The 22,423-nt window shown below is 48.0% G+C and overlaps 1 protein-coding gene across 1 annotated transcript in view; it reads right to left on the minus strand.

The window, feature by feature from the left end:
- Positions 1 to 20,445, minus strand: part of ints3 (integrator complex subunit 3) — a 29,977-nt gene extending 9,532 nt beyond the window's left edge. Inside the window, exons 1-15 of the mRNA XM_056421823.1 lie at positions 20,349 to 20,445; positions 20,282 to 20,303; positions 13,264 to 13,449; positions 13,046 to 13,187; positions 12,849 to 12,978; positions 12,674 to 12,771; positions 12,114 to 12,305; positions 10,554 to 10,641; positions 10,275 to 10,354; positions 9,371 to 9,462; positions 9,185 to 9,291; positions 8,930 to 9,049; positions 8,553 to 8,682; positions 7,985 to 8,039; positions 5,253 to 5,356 (exon numbers count right to left, since the gene is read on the minus strand). Of these exons, the coding sequence (XP_056277798.1) occupies positions 5,253 to 5,356; positions 7,985 to 8,039; positions 8,553 to 8,682; positions 8,930 to 9,049; positions 9,185 to 9,291; positions 9,371 to 9,462; positions 10,275 to 10,354; positions 10,554 to 10,641; positions 12,114 to 12,305; positions 12,674 to 12,771; positions 12,849 to 12,978; positions 13,046 to 13,187; positions 13,264 to 13,449; positions 20,282 to 20,303; positions 20,349 to 20,445 (1,643 nt within the window). The remainder of the gene's footprint in view (positions 1 to 5,252; positions 5,357 to 7,984; positions 8,040 to 8,552; positions 8,683 to 8,929; positions 9,050 to 9,184; positions 9,292 to 9,370; positions 9,463 to 10,274; positions 10,355 to 10,553; positions 10,642 to 12,113; positions 12,306 to 12,673; positions 12,772 to 12,848; positions 12,979 to 13,045; positions 13,188 to 13,263; positions 13,450 to 20,281; positions 20,304 to 20,348) is intronic.
- Between the last annotated feature and the right edge of the window lie 1,978 nt (positions 20,446 to 22,423).

Raw genomic sequence — 22,423 nt, forward strand, 5'->3', positions numbered from 1 at the left:
CAGGTAGTGAGACAGACAGGTAGTGAGACAGACAGGTAGTGAGACAGACAGGTAGTGAGACAGACAGGACGTGAGACACAGGTAGTGAGACAGACAGGACGTGAGACAGACAGGTAGTGAGAGACACACAGGTAGTGAGAGACAGACAGGTAGTGAGAGACACAGGTAGTGAGAGACACACAGGTAGTGAGAGACACACAGGTAGTGAGACACACAGGTAGTGAGAGACACAGGTAGAGAGAGACACAGGTAGAGAGAGACACACAGGTAGTGAGAGACACAGGTAGTGAGAGACACAGGTAGTGAGAGACACACAGGTAGTGAGAGACACAGGTAGTGAGAGACACACAGGTAGTGAGACACACAGGTAGTGAGAGACACAGGTAGAGAGAGACACAGGTAGAGAGAGACACACAGGTAGTGAGAGACACAGGTAGTGAGAGACACAGGTAGTGAGAGACAGACAGGTAGTGAGAGACACAGGTAGAGACACAGGTAGTGAGAGACACACAGGTAGTGAGAGACACACAGGTAGTGAGAGACACAGGTAGTGAGACAGACAGGTAGTGAGACAGACAGGTAGTGAGACAGACAGGTAGTGAGACAGACAGGTAGTGAGACAGACAGGTAGTGAGACAGACAGGTAGTGAGACAGACAGGTAGAGAGAGACACACAGGTAGTGAGAGACACAGGTAGTGAGAGACACACAGGTAGAGACACAGGTAGTGAGAGACACAGGTAGTGAGAGACACAGGTAGTGAGAGACACAGGTAGAGAGAGACACACAGGTAGTGAGAGACACACAGGTAGTGAGAGACACACAGGTAGTGAGAGACAGACAGGTAGTGAGAGACACAGGTAGTGAGAGACACACAGGTAGTGAGAGACAGACAGGTAGTGAGAGACACAGGTAGAGAGAGACACAGGTAGAGAGAGACACACAGGTAGTGAGACACACAGGTAGTGAGAGACACAGGTAGTGAGAGACACAGGTAGTGAGAGACACAGGTAGTGAGAGACAGACAGGTAGTGAGAGACACAGGTAGTGAGAGACACACAGGTAGTGAGAGACACAGGTAGTGAGAGACACAGGTAGAGACACAGGTAGTGAGAGACAGGTAGTGAGAGACACACAGGTAGTGAGAGACACAGGTAGAGAGAGACACAGGTGGAGAGACACAGGTGGTGAGAGACACACAGGTAGTGAGAGACACACAGGTGGTGAGACACACAGGTGAGAGACACACAGGTAGTGAGACACAGGTAGTGAGGACACAGGTGAGAGAGACACAGGTAGTGAGAGACACAGGAGGAGACACACAGTGAGGAGACACAGGTAGTGAGAGACACAGGTAGTGAGAGACACAGGTAGTGAGACACACAGGTAGTGAGAGACACAGGTGAGAGGACACACAGGTAGTGAGAGACACAGGAAGTGAGAGACACAGGTAGTGAGACACAGGTGTGAGAGACACAGGTAGTGAGAGACACAGGTAGTGAGACACACAGGTAGAGACACAGGTAGTGAGAGACACAGGGGTAGAGACACAGGTGGAGAGACACAGGTGAGAGACACAGGTGGAGAGACACAGGTAGTGAGAGACACAGGTGGTGGAGAGACACAGGTAGTGAGGAGACACAGGTAGTGAGAGACACAGGGTGAGAGACACACAGGTGGTGAGACACAGGTTGAGAGACACAGGCAGTGAGAGACACAGGTGGTGAGAGACACACAGGGTGGGGACACACAGGTAGTGAGACACACAGGTAGTGAGAGACACAGGTGTGAGAGACACACAGGTGGTGAGACACAGGTGGTGAGAGACACACAGGTAGTGAGAGACACAGGTAGTGGGAGACACAGGACACAGGTGGAGAGACACAGGTAGTGAGAGACACAGGTGAGAGAGACACAGGTGAGAGACACACAGGTAGTGAGAGACACAGGTAGAGAGAGACACAGGTAGAGAGAGACACAGGTAGAGAGAGACACAGGTAGTGAGAGACACAGGTAGGAGAGACACAGGTAGTGAGAGACACAGGTAGTGAGACACACAGGTAGTGAGAGACACAGGTAGTAAGAGACACAGGTAGTGAGAGACACAGGTAGAGACACAGGTAGTGAGAGACACACAGGTAGAGACACAGGTAGTGAGAGACACAGGTAGTGAGAGACACAGGGTGAGACACAGGTAGTGAGAGACACAGGTAGTGAGAGACACACAGGTAGTGAGAGACACAGGTAGTAGAGACACAGGTAGGAGAGACACAGGTAGGAGAGACACAGGTAGGAGAGACACAGGTAGTGAGAGACACAGGTAGTGAGAGACACAGGTAGTGAGAGACACAGGTAGTGAGAGACACAGGTAGAGAGAGACACACAGGTAGTGAGAGACACACAGGTAGTGAGAGACACAGGTAGTGAGAGACACACAGGTAGTGAGAGACACAGGTAGTGAGAGACACACAGGTAGTGAGAGACACAGGTAGTGAGAGACACAGGTAGTGAGAGACACAGGTAGTGAGAGACACACAGGTAGTGAGAGACACAGGTAGTGAGACAAGGGCTACAACTAACGATTATTTTGATATAAGATTGATTATTTTTTCGATTAATCGATTAATCGGATAAAAAAAAATTAATAATAATTTTAACCCTTTATTCAAAACAGGGTTCGTACGGTCATGGAAAACCTGGAAAAGTCATGGGATTTTTAAATGGCTATTAGCAGGCCTAGAAAAGTAATTGAAAAAAATAAAATCCCCAAATGTCTGGAAAAGTAATGAAAATGTGTTCTATTCAAATGTTAATTTCCACGGTACATATACGGTATGCTTTGGAATTCTCATTGTTAGTTTAATTACTACATCTTCTCACTTTGTCACTATAGACAGAGTTTTCACTAAATGTTTAATCATGGAAATGTGGTTTAAAGTCATGGAAAGGTCCTGGAGACCCACTGGTCACCATGGTGATGAACCTGTTCATTGGTCATGAGGATGAACCTGTTCATTGGTCATGAGGATGAACCTGTTCATTGGTCATGTGGATGAACCTGTTCATTGGTCATGAGGATGAACCTGTTCATTGGTCATGAGGATGAACCTGTTCATTGGTCATGTGGATGAACCTGTTCATTGGTCATGAGGATGAACCTGTTCATTGGTCATGAGGATGAACCTGTTCATTGGTCATGTGGATGAACCTGTTCATTGGTCATGAGGATGAACCTGTTCATTGGTCATGAGGATGAACCTGTTCATTGGTCGTGTGGATGAACCTGTTCATTGGTCATGAGGATGAACCTGTTCATTGGTCGTGTGGATGAACCTGTTCATTGGTCATGTGGATGAACCTGTTCATTGGTCATGTGGATGAACCTGTTCATTGGTCATGTGGATGAACCTGTTCATTGGTCATGTGGATGAACCTGTTCATTGGTCATGTGGATGAACCTGTTCATTGGTCATGAGGATGAACCTGTTCATTGGTCATGAGGATGAACCTGTTCATTGATCATGTGGATGAACCTGTTCATTGGTCATGTGGATGAACCTGTTCATTGGTCATCTGGATGAACCTGTTCATTGGTCATGAGGATGAACCTGTTCATTGGTCATGAGGATGAACCTGTTCATTGGTCATGTGGATGAACCTGTTCATTGGTCATGTGGATGAACCTGTTCATTGGTCATGTGGATGAACCTGTTCATTGGTCATGGATGAACCTGTTCATTGGTCATGTGGATGAACCTGTTCATTGGTCATGAGGATGAACCTGTTCATTGGTCATGAGGATGAACCTGTTCATTGGTCATGAGGATGAACCTGTTCATTGGTCATGAGGATGAACCTGTTCACTGGTCATGAGGATGAACCTGTTCATTGGTCATGTGGATGAACCTGTTCATTGGTCATGAGGATGAACCTGTTCATTGGTCATGAGGATGAACCTGTTCACTGGTCATGAGGATGAACCTGTTCATTGGTCATGTGGATGAACCTGTTCATTGGTCATGAGGATGAACCTGTTCATTGGTCATGAGGATGAACCTGTTCATTGGTCATGTGGATGAACCTGTTCATTGGTCATGAGGATGAACCCTGTTCATTGGTCATGAGGATGAACCCGTCACAAACAGACTGACAGCTTTACTCTCCTGAGTTTTCTCAGCCGGCTATTTGTGGGTGAAACGCGTCATACGTGTGGTAAGGGGGCGTGGCTTATCTCCGTTGCCTTTCTCCGTGGAAAAATATTTTCCGCCACGGAATAAATAACCACGTTTTCTACATTCTACTCTTGTGGAAATGCCACACACGTGGTAACATGTAGCGCCCTGGTGTTTGGGGTCATGACGTCACCCGTAGGCGCACTCAGCTCCGTGAATGTCTCCGACTACGTGAAGGACTTCCGCCTCCAGCGCCACGAGAGCAGCAGCAGCCAATTAGATTCATCAACAGCGTAGCAGCTCAATGCTGATTGGCTCTCACAACGCAGCGTTCTGTCCTCTCCCTCCGCTCGTTTCTCCTGCGCCGCTCAACTCAACTTTTATTATAATCCGCGACTTATTGAGCGACACAACGAATCAATAATGAAATTCGTTGCCAACTATTTTAATCATCGATTTTTATCGATTCGTTGTTGCAGCCCTAAGTGAGACAGACAGGTAGTGAGAGACAGACAGGTAGCTTTGAATCTCTGTAGTCGTAGCTTTGAGTCTCTGTAGTCCTAGCTTTGAGTCTCTGTAGTCGTAGCTTTGAGTCTCTGTAGTCGTAGCTTTGAGTCTCTGGTCGTAGCTTTGAGTCTCTGTAGTCGTAGCTTTGAGTCTCTGGTCGTAGCTTTGAGTCTCTGGTCGTAGCTTTGAGTCTCTGTAGTCGTAGCTTTGAGTCTCTGGTCGTAGCTTTGAGTCTCTGGTCGTAGCTTTGAGTCTCTGGTCGTAGCTTTGAGTCTCTGGTCGTAGTTTTGAGTCTCTGGTCGTAGCTTTGAGTCTCTGTCGTCGTAGCTTTGAGTCTCTGGTCGTAGCTTTGAGTCTCTGTAGTCGTAGCTTTGAGTCTCTGTAGTCGTAGCTTTGAGTCTCTGGTTGTAGCTTTGAGTCTCTGGTTGTAGCTTTGAGTCTCTGGTTGTAGCTTTGAGTCTCTGGTTGTAGCTTTGAGTCTCTGTAGTCCTAGCTTTGAGTCTCTGGTCGTAGCTTTGAGTCTCTGGTCGTAGCTTTGAGTCTCTGGTCGTAGCTTTAAGTCTTTGCATCTTACTCCTCAGAGATCTCGTCTGGCAGGACGTCTCCTCTGAAGTGATCTTTAAACAGTTCAGCCAGACAGGAAGCCAGAGCAGACATCTGCTCAGAGTCAAAGTCCTCCTGCAACACAGTAGAACACACAACATATAGTAGAACACAGTAGAACACACAGTAGAACACACAGAACATGCAGTAGAACACACAAGAACATATAGTAGAACATGCAGTAGAACATGCAGTAGAACATATAGGAGAACATGCAGTAGAACACACAAGAACATATAGGAGAACATGCAGGAGAACATGCAGTAGAACATATAGGAGAACACACAACATATAGTAGAACATGCAGTAGAACATGCAGGAGAACACAGTAGAACATGCAGTAGAACACACAACATATAGTAGAACATGCAGTAGAACACACAAGAACATGCAGTAGAACATATAGGAGAACATGCAGTAGAACACAGTAGAACATGCAGTCGAACACAGTAGAACATGCAGTCGAACACAGTAGAACAGCGATTCCCAAACTGTGGGCCGCGAAGGTACTGCAGGTGGGCCGCGAGAGGTCATTTACAATAAATAAATAAAATGTTTTTAATTTTCAATTTTGAAAAGTTTGAAATTAATATAAAAATATTTATGATTTAAATTACGTGTTATTCTTTTATCTGACCTATTTTTCTGACCGCCAAACAAAACAATGTCAAATGGGGCGCCCTCTTGTAGTATTAGTTGATGTTTTGATCAGAGTTGTGGTCAGCGCCGCCGCTCCCATAGCTCACTACGCGCTGCGCGTAGGGCACCATGTCCTGAGGGGGCTCCACAAAAGAGGCAACTAAAAAAATCCTCGTAGTTATAATAATTATAATGCCGATATTATTTCAGTCTAGAAAATCACAAAACAGGCAGAACAAGAGAGATGTTTAATCGCTCAGCACCCCGTTAACACTTCTCGGGTCGCATCGCTCTGTCTGCCGTGATGCGCGCCGACACATCCGCGCACACAGCAGGGTTTTCCTGGGTCAAAATGGGTCTTCGGTGCTCCCACCGTCTGTTCGTGCCCGTCGGGCTGTTGAGTGAGTGACCAGCAGCTGGCCGCTCAGACAAGCCGCGCACCTCACAGTTGCGTATTGATCAGACAAGAAGACACGCTTATCAACTCCAGTGTTTCCCCTCCTATTATAACAGGGGGAAATCTGACCACCCGTCACCCTGTAATTGTCGTCTTCCCCCCCGTCAACTCTTCTCGGCTCGCGCGCGCCAGAGCTCCGATGCCGGCGCGCGCCTCCCGGCTGAGGTGAGCACACCTCAGTGTTAAATTACGGCTTATGCACGCGCCCACATTTTCTCTATGCAGGAAAAACCCTGCACAGGTGAACACACAGTAGAACATGCTGTAGAACAGGGGTCCCCAACCCCCGGTCCGCGGAAAAAAAGTGAATAAATAAAGTTGTAAAATTTTTTTTTTAATCAGTCGGAAAAATATATTATTTTGAAAGAGGAGCGGATCCACCCGTGTGTCTGAGCCGCGTTCAGGAGTCTTAAAGTTCGGGTTTCTCGCTGCAGGCGAGTCTCACCGAACCTCTGCTGGCGGCACAGTGACAAAGAATCTTAAAACATATTCAACCTGCTCAATGAATTCTGTCACTTCAGGGAAATGACAACTGTTTTCAAGTTGGCCGATAAAGTCGCTGCTGCAGGGCGAGTGAACAGCGGAATATTCTACATGTTTCAGACGTTGACCGGGTGGAAGAGGCTTTTAAAAGAGTTTGAGCGGTACTCCAACCACAAAAGACCCGACTGCAAAAGAATAGACCTGCAACCCATTTGTAAACAAACCCACCCGGTGAATCGAGCCGTCCGAGCTAGAAGAACATGTGCTGGAGATGCAAATGACGGTGGCCTTAAGGGACATCTCACACAACAACTCTGCCTGTTCTAATGACAGCGACCAGAACTCGGTGAGGAGCAGCGGACCAAACGTCTGTGTCGCCGTCTCCATTAGCGGCTCGTTGCTGGTAAACAAGCACGGCTCACACTCATTCGGCGTAATGATGAGTTGTTGTTTTGGCACTTTATGCCCTTCGTATTCATATTTATTACGTCATTTATATTGCCGGTCCGTGAAAATAATTTCTGACACGGAACCGGTCCGTGGCTCAAAAAAGGTTGGGGACCTCTGCTGTAGAACACACTAGAACATATAGTAGAACACACTAGAACATATAGTAGAACACACTAGAACATATAGTAGAACATATAGTAGAACACACTAGAACATATAGTAGAACACTCTAGGGGCCTCTAGGGGGTGCCCGAGAGGAAACATGTAATGGTGGTCTAATGGTGTAATAATTCATATTAAACATTCTCAGGGCTCTCAAGTGTCATTTCGGTCTTAACTCACGCACTCCCGCCACACATCGTATTTCTTACGCTGAAAAAACTCGGCCATTTAATGTTTGAATGCAGGGTGCTCAATACGCCCGAGTCAGAGCTCGGCGCCGTTTGCGCATCGGGACGGAGCAAAGAAAAAGTCACTCGCACCCGCACCCCCCCCCGTCAACAACTCCGTTGCGGTTTTTTTTTTTTTAAGGTGTGGGGGATTGGGGGTGCGTGAACCCGGTCGGGATGTAGAAGGGGGTGCGTGGCCTAAAAAGTTTGGGATCCCCTGCTCTAGAACATATAGTAGAACATACAATAGAACACAAAGTAGAACATAAAGTAGAACACACTAACCTCCAGGATCAGATCCACAATTTCCTGCATCACTTCACACTGAGTCTCTGTGTCACTGAGGAGACAAGACAGGTTAGTCTGGTCCAGGTCTACTGGTTCTGGTCTCCAGCTCTACTGGATCTGGTCTCCAGGTCTACTGCTTCTGGTCTTCAGGTCTACTGGTTCTGGTGTTTTTGTTGTTCCCAACATTTCATAGGTCTCTCTTTCTTCTCTCTGTTATCATCCTATTGGCTCTCCACTCCTCTAGTCATGAGGTCACCTGAAGGATCCTATTGGCTCACCACTCCTCTAGTCATGAGGTCACCTGAAGGATCCTATTGGCTCACCACTCCTCTAGTCATGAGGTCACATGAAGGATCCTATTGGCTAACGCTCAGATAAATGTAAACATCGGACATTATGGCTGAATAACGTACACCTCGTGACTCTCAACCAATCAGAATGCTTGTCTTCATCGACCCGTATTATGACGATCAATACACATTGAGTCTCTGTGTCACTAAGGAGACCTAACCAATAAGTATTGACTGATCAATGATCAATACACATTGAATCTTCAGGGTCTCACCTGGTTTTCTGCAGCTGCTGGACTTTCTCCTTCATGGTGTCGTCTAATTGGTCGAGCCAAGGTGTGATGTCAGCGGGCTCCTCCACCACGGCTTCTTTGATTGGATGAAACCGAAACTCCCTCTTCTTGCCTGATTGGAGGAAAGACGGTCAGAGAACACCACTGGTTCCAGAGGTTCCACTGGATCTACTGGTTCCAGAGGTTCTACTGGTCCTACTGGTTCCAGAGGTTCCACTGGATCTACTGGTTCCAGAGGTTCTACTGGTCCTACTGGTTCCAGAGGTTCTACTGGTCCTACTGGTTCCAGAGGTTCTACTGGTCCTACTGGTTCCAGAGGTTCTACTGGTCCTACTGGTTCCAGAGGTTCTACTGGTTACCTTTGTTGAGGACTTCCTCCTCATCGTCGCTGAAGGCTGCCTCTGTGTTGTCATAGCAACCGTCCTCCTTGTCCAACACATTGTTGTCCATCTCCAAAGAAGTGGACTCCTCCATCTTGACTACACACACACACACACATCAAGTGTGTGTCTGTGTGTGTGCATGTGTGTGTGTATGTCCATGTGTGCACGTGTGTGTGCATGTATGTGTGTGTATGTGCACGTGTGTGTGTGTGTGTGCGTGTGCATGTGTACCTTCAGTCGGGGGGGAGGGCGAGCTGCAGAACTCGGGGAATCTCTCCCTCAACATTGATCTGAGCTCTCGGTCCAGCTTTGGATTGTCAAACAGCGGAGCGAGGTGACTGCAGACGGAGCCGATCAATAATCAATAAGTGGTGGCCTGACGGCGTGCGCGCGCGCGTGTGTGTGTGTGCTTCTTACGCCAGCACTCTCTTCTCCATGATGAAGGTGAGCGAGTTGAAGACGCCCTGACGCACCTGAGACTCCAGGGGAGGGAAGAAGTGAGGAATGATCTGAGGAGAGAAGACCCACTGAGTGTGAGAGAGAGTGAGAGAGTGAGAGTGTGAGAGTGTGAGTGTGAGAGTGTGTGAGAGAGTGAGTGAGAGTGTGTGAGAGAGTGAGAGAGAGAGAGAGTGTGAGTGTGAGAGTGTGTGAGAGAGTGAGTGAGAGTGTGTGAGAGAGAGAGAGAGTGTGTGAGAGAGAGTGAGAGAGTGAGTGTGAGAGAGTGAGAGAGAGTGAGAGAGTGTGTGAGAGAGTGAGTGAGAGTGTGTGAGAGAGAGTGAGAGTGAGAGTGTGAGAGAGTGTGAGAGAGTGAGAGTGAGAGTGAGAGAGTGAGAGTGTGAGAGAGTGTGAGAGAGTGTGAGAGAGTGAGAGTGAGAGAGTGAGAGAGTGAGAGAGTGAGTGAGAGAGTGAGAGTGTGAGAGAGTGAGAGAGTGAGAGAGTGTGAGAGAGTGAGAGTGTGAGAGTGAGTGAGAGTGAGAGAGAGTGAGAGAGTGAGAGAGTGAGAGAGAGAGAGAGTGAGAGAGAGTGAGAGTGAGAGAGAGTGAGAGTGTGAGAGAGTGTGAGAGTATATATATATATATGTGTGTGTGTGTGTGTGTGTGTATATATATGTATATATACATATGTGTGTGTGTGTATATATATATATATATGTATATATGTATATATATAATATATATATATATGTATATATATATGTGTGTATATGTATATGTGTGTATATATATATGTGTGTGTGTGTGTGTGTGTGTGTGTGTGTGTGTGTGTGTGTGTGTGTGTGTGTGTGTGTGTGTGTGTGTGTGTGTGTGTGTGTGTGTGTCACCCTGCACATGAAGTCCAGCAGGGTAGCAGTGATGGCAGGGTGAGGCTTCATGGAGTGATGCATCACCAGGATCGCTGGTTCTGAACAGAGAACATTAGGATTATTATTGATTATTGTTATGACTATAACAATGATAACTAGAATTATTATTATAATCATAATTATGATTATAATTATGATGAAAATAATAATAATTATGATCATTATAATGATTATAATGATGATAATTATCGTTATCATTGCTATAACAATGATCCCAGTGCATTGTGGGTCTGTTACCGATGTTCATGATGCTGTCCTTCTCAGGGTTGAAGAACAGCCAATCATAGAAGAGCGCCAGCTTGGCGTTGGAGGCGGCGACATTGGACTGCAGACACAAATCCATGGATGGGTTATTGATGGGTTATTGATCGCTTATCGATGGGTTATTGATCGCTTATCGATGAGTTATTGATGGGTTATTGATCGCTTATCGATGGGTTATTGATCGCTTATCGATGAGTTATTGATGGGTTATTGATCGCTTATCGATGAGTTATTGATGGGTTATTGATCGCTTATCGATGGGTTATTGATCGCTTATTGATCGTTTATCGATGGGTTATCGATGGGTTATTGATGAGTTATTGATCGCTTAACAATGGGTTATCGATGGGTTATTGATCGCTTAACGATGGGTTATCGATGGGTTATTGATCGCTTAACGATGGGTTATCGATGGGTTACCGATCGCTTATCGATGGGTTATTGATCGCTTAACGATGGGTTATCGATCGCTTATCGATGGGTTATCGATGGGTTATTGATGGTGTAGCGGCATTCCGTCGTTGTTTTCTTAATCCGCTAAAGAGCTGCAGACACAGTGAGTTTCCTCTCACATGACAGGAGACCGTTTATTTCCTTTTCTTTCGATTTTATTTTAAACAGCAAAAAACGCTGATAAAGTACACAAAATAATAAACGTTCAAAACGATCTCATAGTCTTACGGTAAAAAGACGATATCTCTCATGTCTAATGCGGCTCTGCTCTTAACCTGCTGCCGTCATGACGTCATTAGGCCATCCGACCTCTGCAGCTCATCCAGAATGCAGCAGCTGGTCTTCAGCCTCCCGAAATTCCCCCACACCCCTCCACTCCTTCGATCTCTCCACTGGTTACCAGTGGCTGCCAGCATCCGCTTCAAAACACTGGTTCTTGGTACCGTGCTCTGAACGGATCGGGCCCCGTCTACATCCGGGATGTGGTCACACCGTACACCCCGGCATGTTCGCTCCGCTCGGCAACAGCCAATCGACTTGTGACTACTGCACCTCGAGCTAATCGCTCTACATCCAGACTGTTTGCTGTCCTGCTCCTCAGTGGTGGAACGAGCTCCCCACTGACATCAGGACAGCAGGAAGTCTCTACATCTTCACCGGAGACTGAAAACACATCTTTCCCAACTATATCTGGATTAAAACACAGATTTGCACTTCAGTGACACTGGGATGGCACTTATTGTGGTGCTTTTGTGGTTCGACTGAGTTGAGGAAGTGTTGCTTCCTGTGTTCTTGTTGTTCTTGGTTTGTACTCTAGGTTGAAATGCACTTATTGGAAGTCGCTTTGGATAAAAGCGTCTGCTAAATGACATGTGATGTAATGTAAAGATAGCCTGGCCCGAGCGTCAGTCATTAACATAAAGACCTTTCAATGGATTTAACTTATAATTCCTCCACCGTGAGCAACTAAAAACACACTTGTGGCTCTTACAGATGGGTTATTGATCGCTTAATGATGGGTTATTGATCGCTTATCGATGGGTTACCCTCACAGGTGCGCTGCAGGGCGACGCCCCTTACCGTGCAGGTGGTGAGCAGCCAGCCGATGATGGCCCAGCGCGGCAGGATGTCTGAGCTCAGCACCTCATTGGACGGGTGCACCACGCCACAGATGTAGCGAATCAGGTCGCAGCGCAGAGACTGGCTCTCGGCCGTGGACAGGTACTGCCTCTGGAACCAGTCCTGGTACCGCTTCTGCTGCCCGAAGCGCACCTGGGACAGGTACAGGTACATCAGGGACAGGTACATCAGGTACCGTGTGTCTGTGTGTCTGTGTGTGTCTGTCTGTGTGTGTGTGTGTGTGTCTGTGTGTGTGTGTGTGTGTGTGTGTGTGTGTGTGTGTGTGTCTGTGTGTGTGTGTCTGTCTGTGTGTGTGTGTGTGTGTGTCTGTGTGTGTGTGTGTCTGTGTGTGTGTCTGTGTGTGTGTGTCTGTGTGTGTGTCTGTGTGTGTCTGTCTGTGTGTCTGTGTCTGTGTGTGTGTCTGTGTGTGTGTGTCTGTGTGTCTGTGTGTGTGTGTGTCTGTGTGTGTGTGTCTGTGTGTGTGTGTCTGTGTGTGTGTGTGTGTGTGTGTCTGTGTGTACCCTGGAGGTCATGAACAGCAGCTTGGTCTCCATGTCTGGAGTGAGGCGACAGGCCAGGAACTTCCTGGAGGTCCGAGCAGTCAGCAGCTGGAGGACACCTGGGGAGAGAGGACAGGTGAGGAGGCCTCCTGGTGTAGTTACCTGCGGCATGTGGACCTGAGGGTGGTGTAGTTACCTGTGGCCTGAGGGCTCAGGGCCTGTGGGTGGTGTAGCAGGTCTTTCCACACCAGCTCCATCTCTGGGATCCGAGCGACGTTCTGCATCAGACGGACCAGATCTCTACCGATGACCTGACACTCGACGAACTACACACACACACACACGTTAGCGCAGACTCCCCCTCATCCTCATCCTTCCCTCCCTCCTCCTCACCTTCTCCCTCAGCATGGAGATGCAGTAGTCGACCTCCTTCTGGCGGAGGATGAGGAGGGTGGGGCCTCCGTGGTCCACGATGAGACGAAGGTACGTGTAGACGGACATGGCCACCAGCATCCCGCTCTTCAGCACCCAGTCCCTGAGGAAGAGGAGCAGCAGCTGCTTCACAGTACTCTGCAGCTGCTTCACAGTACAGCTGTGATGTGTAAACCTACTTCTGGTCCAGTAGGATGTCCAGCACGGCCTCCGACAACCACAGGTTCTTGGTGGAGATGTCTCCACCTGGACAGAGACACAGCTTCACCTTGAGGACACACACAGAGACACACACAGAGACAGACACACACACACACAGAGACACACACAGGGTGTCTACAGGAATAAACCAGTGAAATTTAAGACTTAAGACTTTTTAAGACCACGTCGAAATAAAATTTAAGACCTAACTTACGATGGAAATATACATTAATCTAAATAAACTAATTCAAAGTAAACACACTGATGTCTGTTTAAAATTAACAGTATGGTGTCATGCAAAAGGATAACACAAATGTCATTGCTGTTGTAAATTATATTTATTAATACATTTTCAGAACATTTAAGTCCCATGAACAAATGCTTATATCAAGTAAATATATTTTAAAAATACAGGCAACATAGTTCCTTTTGAACACAAAAAATCTATAAAATAACAAATAACAATTCCAGCTGCTTTTAAAATGCAAATTCATTTACATAATAGAATGTATGTGTGTGTGTGTGTGTGTGTGTGTGTGAGTTCTCATATCTCTATGTGATGGATGTTTGTCACAGGTTCATGTCTACTCCTGAGCTTTTGTGAATATACTAGGAAAACAATCCTTTTCAAACTGTATTAATATAAAAACTTCCAGTTGACATTTGGTCCATTCTCCTGGAAAAAAGAAAGAAAAAAGGCAGACATTAGCCAAACAACAGTCACCACATCTCTTATGACACCACCACTTCAGATTAATGTCAGACTGGATCAATATGAATGAAAACTATTTTTACAAATTAAGCAACGTGAGCCATCTCTTGAGCCTAGTGAACACTATGTAGACATATTGACAGGTAAACACCACTCTCCTTACTACCATTCTAAAACTATTTTTAATTAGTCTAATTAATGTGTAGTGCGCCTATGCATCTGTTATTCAATTCAATTCAATTCAGTTTATTTGTATAGCCCAATTTCACAAATTACAAATTTGTCTCGGAGTGCTTTACAATCTGTACACATAGACATCCCTGCCCCAAAACCTCACATCGGACCAGGAAAAACTCCCAAATAACCCTTCAGGGGGAAAAAAAGGGAAGAAACCTGGAGGAGAGCAACAGAGGAGGATCCCTCTCCAGGATGGACAGAACAATAGATGTCATGTGACCAGAAGGACAGATTTAGAGTTAAAATACATTCAATGAATATGACAGAGTGTATGAACAGTTCATAGTAGGCATATTCCACGATGGAGACCTCCACGATCCATCAGGCAGATGGCGGTGGGGAGGAGGAGTGGGCGGAGTCTCAACAGGACAGTGGCGTAGTCATGAGCAGGAATTCCACGACCCAGACGATCCATCAGGCAGATAGGATCTATGCCGTCTCATAGGGTCCGATGACCCCATGAGACGAAAGTCAAGGACTTCGGGAGAAAGCAGAGTTAGTAATGTGTGATTGAGAGATGAAAATTCATCCTTAAGGAGAGAAAAAGAGGAGATAGGTACTCAGTGCATCCTAAACGTCCCCGGCAGCTATAAGCCTATAGCAGCATATCAAGGGCTGGACCAGGGCAAACCTGATTCAGCCCTAACTATAAGCTCTGTCAAAGAGGAAGGTCTTAAGTCTACTCTTAAACGAGGTGACTGTGTCTGCCTCCCGGACTGAAATTGGAAGTTGGTTCCATAAAAGAGGAGCTTGATAACCAAAGGCTCTGGCTCCCATTCTACTTTTTAAGACTCTAGGTACTACAAGTAGTCCCGCATTTAGTGAGCGGAGCTCTCTAGTGGGGCAATATGGTACGACAAGCTCCTTAAGATATGATGGAGCATCACCAATCAAGGCTTTGTAGGTTAAGAGAAGAATTTTAAAGTGATTCTTGATTTTACTGGGAGCCAGTGCAGAGCAGCTAGTGCAGGAGTGATGTGATCTCTTTTCTTAGTTTTAGTGAGAACACGAGCTGCAGCATTCTGGATCAACTGGAGGGACCTAAGAGATTTATTAGAGCAGCCTGATAATAAGGAGTTGCAGTAATCCAGTCTCGATAACGAACGCGTGAACTAATTTTTCTGCATCTTTTGAGACAAGATGTGCCTGATTTTTGAAATATTACGAGATGAAAGAATGCAGTCCTTGAGATTTGCTTTACGTGGGAGTTTAAGGACAAGTCCCGATCAAAGATAACGCCAAGATTCTTTACAGTGGTGTTGGATGCCAGGGCAATGCCGTCTACAGAAACCACATCACCAGATAATTGATCTCTGAGGTGCTCAGGGCCGATTAAAATTACTTCGGATTTGTCTGAGTTTAACATCAAGAAGTTGCAGGTCATCCATGTTTTTATGTCTTTAAGACATGCTTGAATTTTACAGAGTTGGTTGCTCTCCTCTGGTTTTATCGATAAATATAGTTGAGTGTCATCTGCATAACAATGAAAGTTTATGGAGTGTTTCCTGATAATATTGCCCAAAGGAAGCATGTATAAGGTAAATAAAATTGGTCCAAGCACAGAACCTTGTGGAACTCCGTGATTAACGTTGGTGGTTATCGAGGCCATCGTTTACAAATACAAACTGAGATCGATCTGATAAATAGGATTTAAACCAAATTAGTGCCGTGCCTGAAATGCCAATCGACTGCTCCAGTCTCTGTAACAGGATGTCATGGTCAATGGTGTCAATGCAGCACTAAGGTCTAACAAGACCAGGACAGAGAGGAGTCCTTTATCTGCTGCCCTTAAGAGGTCATTTGTAATTTCCACCAGTGCCGCCGCGGTGCTGTGGTGTTTTCTAAATCCTGATTGAAAGTTCTCAAATAAACTATTATGATGTAGACAGTCGCACAACTGATTTGCGTACACTTTCTCAAGGATCTTGGAGAGGAAGGGAGGTTAGAGATCGGTCTGTAGTTAGCCAATACCTCTGGATCCAGAGTGGGCTTCTTCAGGAGAGGTTTAATAACAGCCACCTTGAAGGAGTGTGGTACGTGGCCTGTTAGCAGAGACACATTGATAATATCTAATAGAGAGCCGCCAATTAAAGGCAAAACGTCTTTAAGCAGCCTCGCGGGATGGGGTCCAAGAGACAGGTAGACGTGTTCAAGTAGAAACCGTTGAAGATAATTGGTCACGGTTGATGGGAGAAAATCCCTCCAAATATACACCAGGGCATACAGCGGTTTCCAAGGCCATTCCACTTGAGAACAGATTGGCACTGGTTATGGGCAAGAGATTATTAATCTTGTCCCTAATAGTTAAAATCTTTTCATTAAAGAAGTTCATAAAGTCATTACCACTAAGGTTTATAGGAATGCTCGGCCCACAGAGCTGTGACTTCTGTCAGCCTGGCTACAGTGCTGAAGAGAAACCTGGGGTTGTTTTATTTTTCTATTATTGATGAGTAATAGGCTGCTCTGGCATTACGGAGGGCCTTCTTATATGTTTTAAGACTATCTCGCCAAACTAAGCGGGATTCTTCGAGATTAGTTGAACGCCATATGCGTTCAAGCTTTCGTGTCGACTGCTTCAGTTTGCGGGTCTGAGGGTTATACCAGGAGCAAACCTCCTCTTCCTCACTGTCTTCTTCTTCAGAGGGCTATCGAGTCCAGTGTCATTCTCAGAGAGCCTATGGCACTGTCAACAAGATGATCAATCTGGGACGGACTAAAGTTAGACCAGGAGTCCTCTGTTATATTGAGACGTGGTATCGAATCAAATACAGAAGGAATCGCTTTAAATTTAGCTACAGCACTGTCAGTTAGACATCTGGTGTAGAAACTTTTGACTAACGGAGTACACCGTAGTATAAATTCAAAAGTTATGAGGTTGTGGTCTGACAGAAGAGGATTCTGTGGAAGACGCTCAAATGCTCAATGTCAACGCCATAAGTAAGAACAAGATCAAGCGTGGCCAAAGCTATGAGTGGGTTTCTGTACTCTGACAGAAGCCAATCGAGTCCAACAAGGAGATGAATGCAGCACTAAGGCAATCATTATCAACATCCACATGGATATTAAAATCTCCAACAATAATAACTTTATCGGTTTTAAGAACCAAACTTGATATAAATTCTGAGAATTCAGATATAAACTCTGAATATGGACCTGGTGGCCAGTACAGAATCACAAATCGAATTGGCTGTAGTGTTTTCCAGGTTGGATGTGAAAGACTAAGAACAAGGCTTTTAACTTGACACATGAGTAAAGCTTAACTATATGAAACAGATACACATATACAAGAGGATAGTTAATACATATATTTATGTTAGACTTACTTTGAGGTGCTGAAGTAGGTCCTGGTGTCACGGTCCATGAGCTCCACAGGATCCTGACTGGACGTGGTCATTTCACCAAGAGCACATGAAGTCCAGCTTCCCCCCGGGTTTTGGTTTAAAAAGTTTTGGGGAACGAACGGGGACCCAGGGCAGGCAGCTGGCGGGAGTGTGGTTCCGGGAAGGGCAAAACGCGGGACTGGAAAAGGAGGGACCAAGAGGAGCAGCCGGAAATGGAGTTGCAGAACCAGCTGAGGGGAGAAAGGAAACCCGCAGGAGCGGGCCAGAAAAAGGGGAGAGGAAAGAAGCAGCCTTGGTTTTGTTTTGGGGGTTGGCAAGTCTCGTCCCCTTCTTTCGGGGTTTTGGTTTCCAGGGAAAGCCTCCAAAACCAAAACACCAGAAATTTCCCAGGTGCCGGGGAAAAAATTTTTGGTTTTTCGGTTTTGAATTGCACCCTCCATGTTTTTTTTTTAAAGAACCCAAATTTTAAAATTTGGGTTGGTTTGGGACCGAAAAAAAGGGGCCCCTTTAAAAAAAAGGGGGGGGCCCCGTAAACCAAAAGGGGAAGCAGAAAGGAAAAAAATTTGGCCGGCAACAAAATTGGGGCCCCCTATTCGTTGGGGGACACCCAAAAATTTTAAAACCCAACCCAATCTGTTTTAAAAATTTAAAACCCTTTTAAAGGCCTTTTTGGAAAACCCAATTTAAGTTTTTTAAAAAGGGATTTTTAAGGGCCCAAGGGACCCCCTAACAACAAACCAACAGAGACCACCCCAAAACAGAACACCACCCCCCAAACCTTTAAAACCTAAAATTTTTGTTAAAAAAGCCCCAAAATGACGCCCACCTAAAGGCCCCGGAAAAGGGGTTAAGTCTCTGATTAGCCCACCGGGGGTTTTTTAGGAATTTAATCGGGATTTGGGGTTGATCTTCCACCAAAACCCACATTATTTCTTTGAGACCCGAAATTTGGAAAACCTTTTTAAACACCCCGGGAGGGGCCCAAGGGCGGTAGGGTGTTGAAGGGTTTAAAGTAAGGGCCGGTTGTGGGGGGCCCAAATTAAAAGGGCTTTTCAGGGTTTTCCCAAGGGTTTTCCCAGGGCGTTGGGCACGGTTTAGGGGAAAATTTTTTTTGCCCCAAAGGGAAATTTTAAAAGGGCGTTTCCACGGGATGGGGGGTTGGCCCCACGGCTGTACCTTGTCAGGTGGTCAGGTTTGGGAAACCGGGGTTGTTTTTTTTCAAGGGGTTATCCGGTTAGGAGGGTTTTTATATTTTTGATTCTCCCAAACAACGGGATTTTGGTTTTTGACCATTGGGCCTTTTGGGTTTCTTTTTGGGGCGGGGGGAAACCCGGGCCCCCAAACCCCCTTTTCCTCATGCTTTTTTGGGGCCCTTTACACACCTCGGGGCCCAGGCAGGGGCAAAAAGAATAATGGGGAGGAAAAATTCCCCAGGATTTTTATAAGGGTTTCAACAAATACAAAGGAAATTTTTTAAATTTACAAGAGTATTAACAGGGAAAAACACAAGGGTACCCCGGGAGTATAAACAAAAGTTAAAGGGTTCACAGGGGGTTCTTGGGGGCCCTTCTTTGGGCGGGGGCCAAAAGAAAGAAAAAGTAAGGTGTCCCAAAGCGTGGGGGTTTTGTAGCAGAACCCAACAGTAAAAAGGGAAGGGAATGGCATGGAAATTTTAAAAATCCCAGGTATTTTCCAAAAATTCATGGTTTTGGAAAAAATTGGGGTATTTCCTGGTTGGGGGGTTTCGGGGAAATGGAACCTGGTGGCGGTCAGAAAAAAGTTGGTGTAGTGCGGGTTGGATGGGGGAAAGTGGAAAAAAGGCCCACATGGAAAGTTCTTTGGGGGAAAAATTCTTAAAAGGGTAGTTTAAAATTTTTGGGGGTTAGCTTTTTTGGAGGGTGGGGGAAGGGTTGGTGTCAGGGGCCCCATGAGTGGACCGTGGAACGGTGGTCATTTGGAGAAATGGCCCAGCGGCGTGGCGGGGGTTTGGCCAGAGTCTTGGCGGGAATGGAACGGGCCGTTTTGGATTGGTAGATTTTGGCAGGCCGGGGTTGGGATGGCCCCAGGGTGGGTTTTGGAGCGGTGGGGCAGGGCAGGGGGTAGCAGGGGGGGGCTCGGGGGAGGGGGTGGGGCGGGCAGGGTGGGGCAGGAGTGGGCGGGGGTTGGCGGGGCAGGGCAGGGGGAGAGGGGTGGGGGGCGGGGCCATGGGGCAGGGTCAGGGCAGGGCAGGGCGGGCAGGGTGCGGCAGCAGGGTGGCATTGGGGGGCAGGAGGCCAGGGTGGCGTGGGGCCCGTGTCTTGGTTTTCCCGGTGGCCCGGGGGGGTTTTAAAAGAGTTGGTTTCAGGGTGGTGGTTTTTCGGGGTTGCCCCTCCATTTTTTTTAAAAAGGTTCCCGGTGTTTGTTGGGGGGGAGGGAGGCGGGGCCCCTTTGGGGGCGTGGGGGCACCGGGAAAAGGGCAGGGGGAAAATGGGGTTGGCGGCGGTTGGTTTTGGGGGTTGGGGGCATCCCCTTTGGTAACGTTTAAAGAAAAATTTTTTTGGTTAAGGGGAAAAAGCTTTTGGTTTTGAAGATTTTAAAGGAGGGGCAGGGGGCAAAGGGGGGCCCAAAAAAGGGGGGGCCCAAAAAAAAGGGGGAAAAAAAACCCATTTGGATCCCGGGGGCCAGCAGGGTCATGGACACCATAGTTTGGGGCCACCCCGGTCTTACCGGTCTTGGGGGCCCAACCCAGCTAAAAGGCAGGGAAGGGCCGGACCGTCACACCGTGGGGGTTTACCGGTGGTGGTGCGGTGCATACCCAGGGGATTTTTTTGGTTTTTGGGGGAGGGGCAGTTGGGAATTTTCCCGGGTTTTGGTTTGGCCACCAGCCACATTCAGTTTTTTGGCAGCAGTGGTTTTGGGGGAAAAAGAAAAAGGGTGGCAGGGTTTGGTGGGGTGGCAGGGGAGTGGCGGTGGCAGGGCAGGGGTGGCGGGGTAGGGCAGGGGTGGATTTGCAGGTAGCGGGGCTTTGGCAGGTGGGGGCAGTGGCAGGGCGAGGGGCAGGGCTTTGTCACGGGGCGGTGGGGGGGGCGTCGGTTGGCCCCCCCTTTGCCCCCCGTGCCCGGGTTGGGTTTTTCCCGGGGAAAAAGGGTTTTAAACTTGCAAACAAAACGGTTTTTGGGGGGAACCCCCCTTTTCCGGGTGGGTCTTGGGGAAGGGGGGAAAAACCCAAAATTCCTCATGGGGGGCCTTTTACAACACCGGGAGGGAGACAAGGAATTTCCCTGGTATTACGGGAGTATACAAGGGTATTCACGGATTTTTCCGGGAGTATACAGAGTATTCACAAGTATCACGGGAGTATACAAAGATTCACAAGTATCCCCAAGGAGACACGGAGGGGAAACCAAAGTATACGGCGCGGAACACAAAAACAAGTTTCCCCGGGAACACATTGCGGGTTTTGTTAAGGTTCCGGTGTGGCAGTTGCAGGGCGGCCCGGGGTTTCCCCGGGGCCCCAGGGGGGCCCAGGCGGGGTGGGCCATTCCCACCCGTTTGGCGTCCGGGCGGCGGGGCCCCCAGGGGGCGGGGGCTTGTTGGCGGGCCGGGGGCCCCACGGGGGTCCGCGGTGGTGGGACAGGGGGGGGAGGGTTCTGGGGAGTTTGGGGTTGTCAGGGCCCGGGGGCTGGGGTCCAGGGGTGGTTCCCGTGGGGGCCCGGGTGGGGCGGTACCGGGTTGGGGGGTTCAGTGGCCCCGTGGTCCAGTCCAGGGGAAAAACCCGGGGTCCCCCCGGGGTTGGGGGGGTTGGGGGGCCTGGTTGGTTGGGGTGGGGGTGGGGGGACCTGGGGGGGGCCCTGGTTGGGGGGGTTTGGCCAGTTTAAAAAACCCCGGGGGGGTTGGGGGCGGCTGGGGTTTCCAGGGGTTGGGGGTTTGGCATACTTTTGGGGGGTCGGGGGTTTGGGGGCGGTTTCATTGGGGGGAAAAAATGGTAAAAGTCTTTGGGGGAGCATTTGGGGTGGTGGGGGGGGGTCCATTGGGGGTTTTTGGGGGGTGGCGGGGGGCGGGAAAGAGCACGGGTACACCGCAGGGAACGGTACAAAATTTCGGGCAGGTCACTTTTGGGCAAAAATTTAAAAAGAACAGGTTCCAGAGGGCCCGAGCACGGCGGGGCCAAAAGTACAGGGGCATTGGTCACAAGGCAGGGCACAAGGGCTGCGTCGGTCCCTTACAGGGCACGCACGAGGAAAAGGGTCCAATTTAAAAAAGGAACGATCAGAATTTTCGGGAAAAAGAGTAAAAAGAAAGGAAAACAAAAGGGGACCACATGGAAAGAAAAACCACAAGTAAACCGGTAAAAGTACAAAGGGGCCCAAAACCGGGACACCAGGGGAAAAGTACAAGGACCAAGCACCAGAGGAAAAACAGTCCCAAGTACAAGAGGAAAAAGGGAAGAACCCCCGGTACCCCAACCAGGGGGCACGATAACACAAAGTCAAGGCCGCGGGACACACAAAAACAATTTTCCCCAGAGGACAAAAGCGGGCACAAGTCCAAGTCAGGGGCCAAGAAAGGGGCCGGGTCCCGGGGGCCAGGTCCCGTCAGGGGCCCCCCAAGTCGTCCCCCCCCGGGGCCACCCCCGGGGGGCCGTGGGGGGAGGCCCACGGTCCCCAATTTACAGAGGACACAAGTACAGAGGACACAAGCACAGAGGACACGAGTACACAAGTACAGAGGACACAAGTACAGAGGACACAAGTACAGAGGACACGAGTACACAAGTACAGAGGACACAAGCACAGAGGACACAAGTACAGAGGACACGAGTACACAAGGTACAGAGGACACAAGTACACAAGCACAGAGGACACAAGG

Source organism: Pseudoliparis swirei, chromosome 1 (assembly GCF_029220125.1).
Source record: "Pseudoliparis swirei isolate HS2019 ecotype Mariana Trench chromosome 1, NWPU_hadal_v1, whole genome shotgun sequence".
Taxonomy (NCBI): Eukaryota; Metazoa; Chordata; class Actinopteri; order Perciformes; family Liparidae; genus Pseudoliparis; species Pseudoliparis swirei.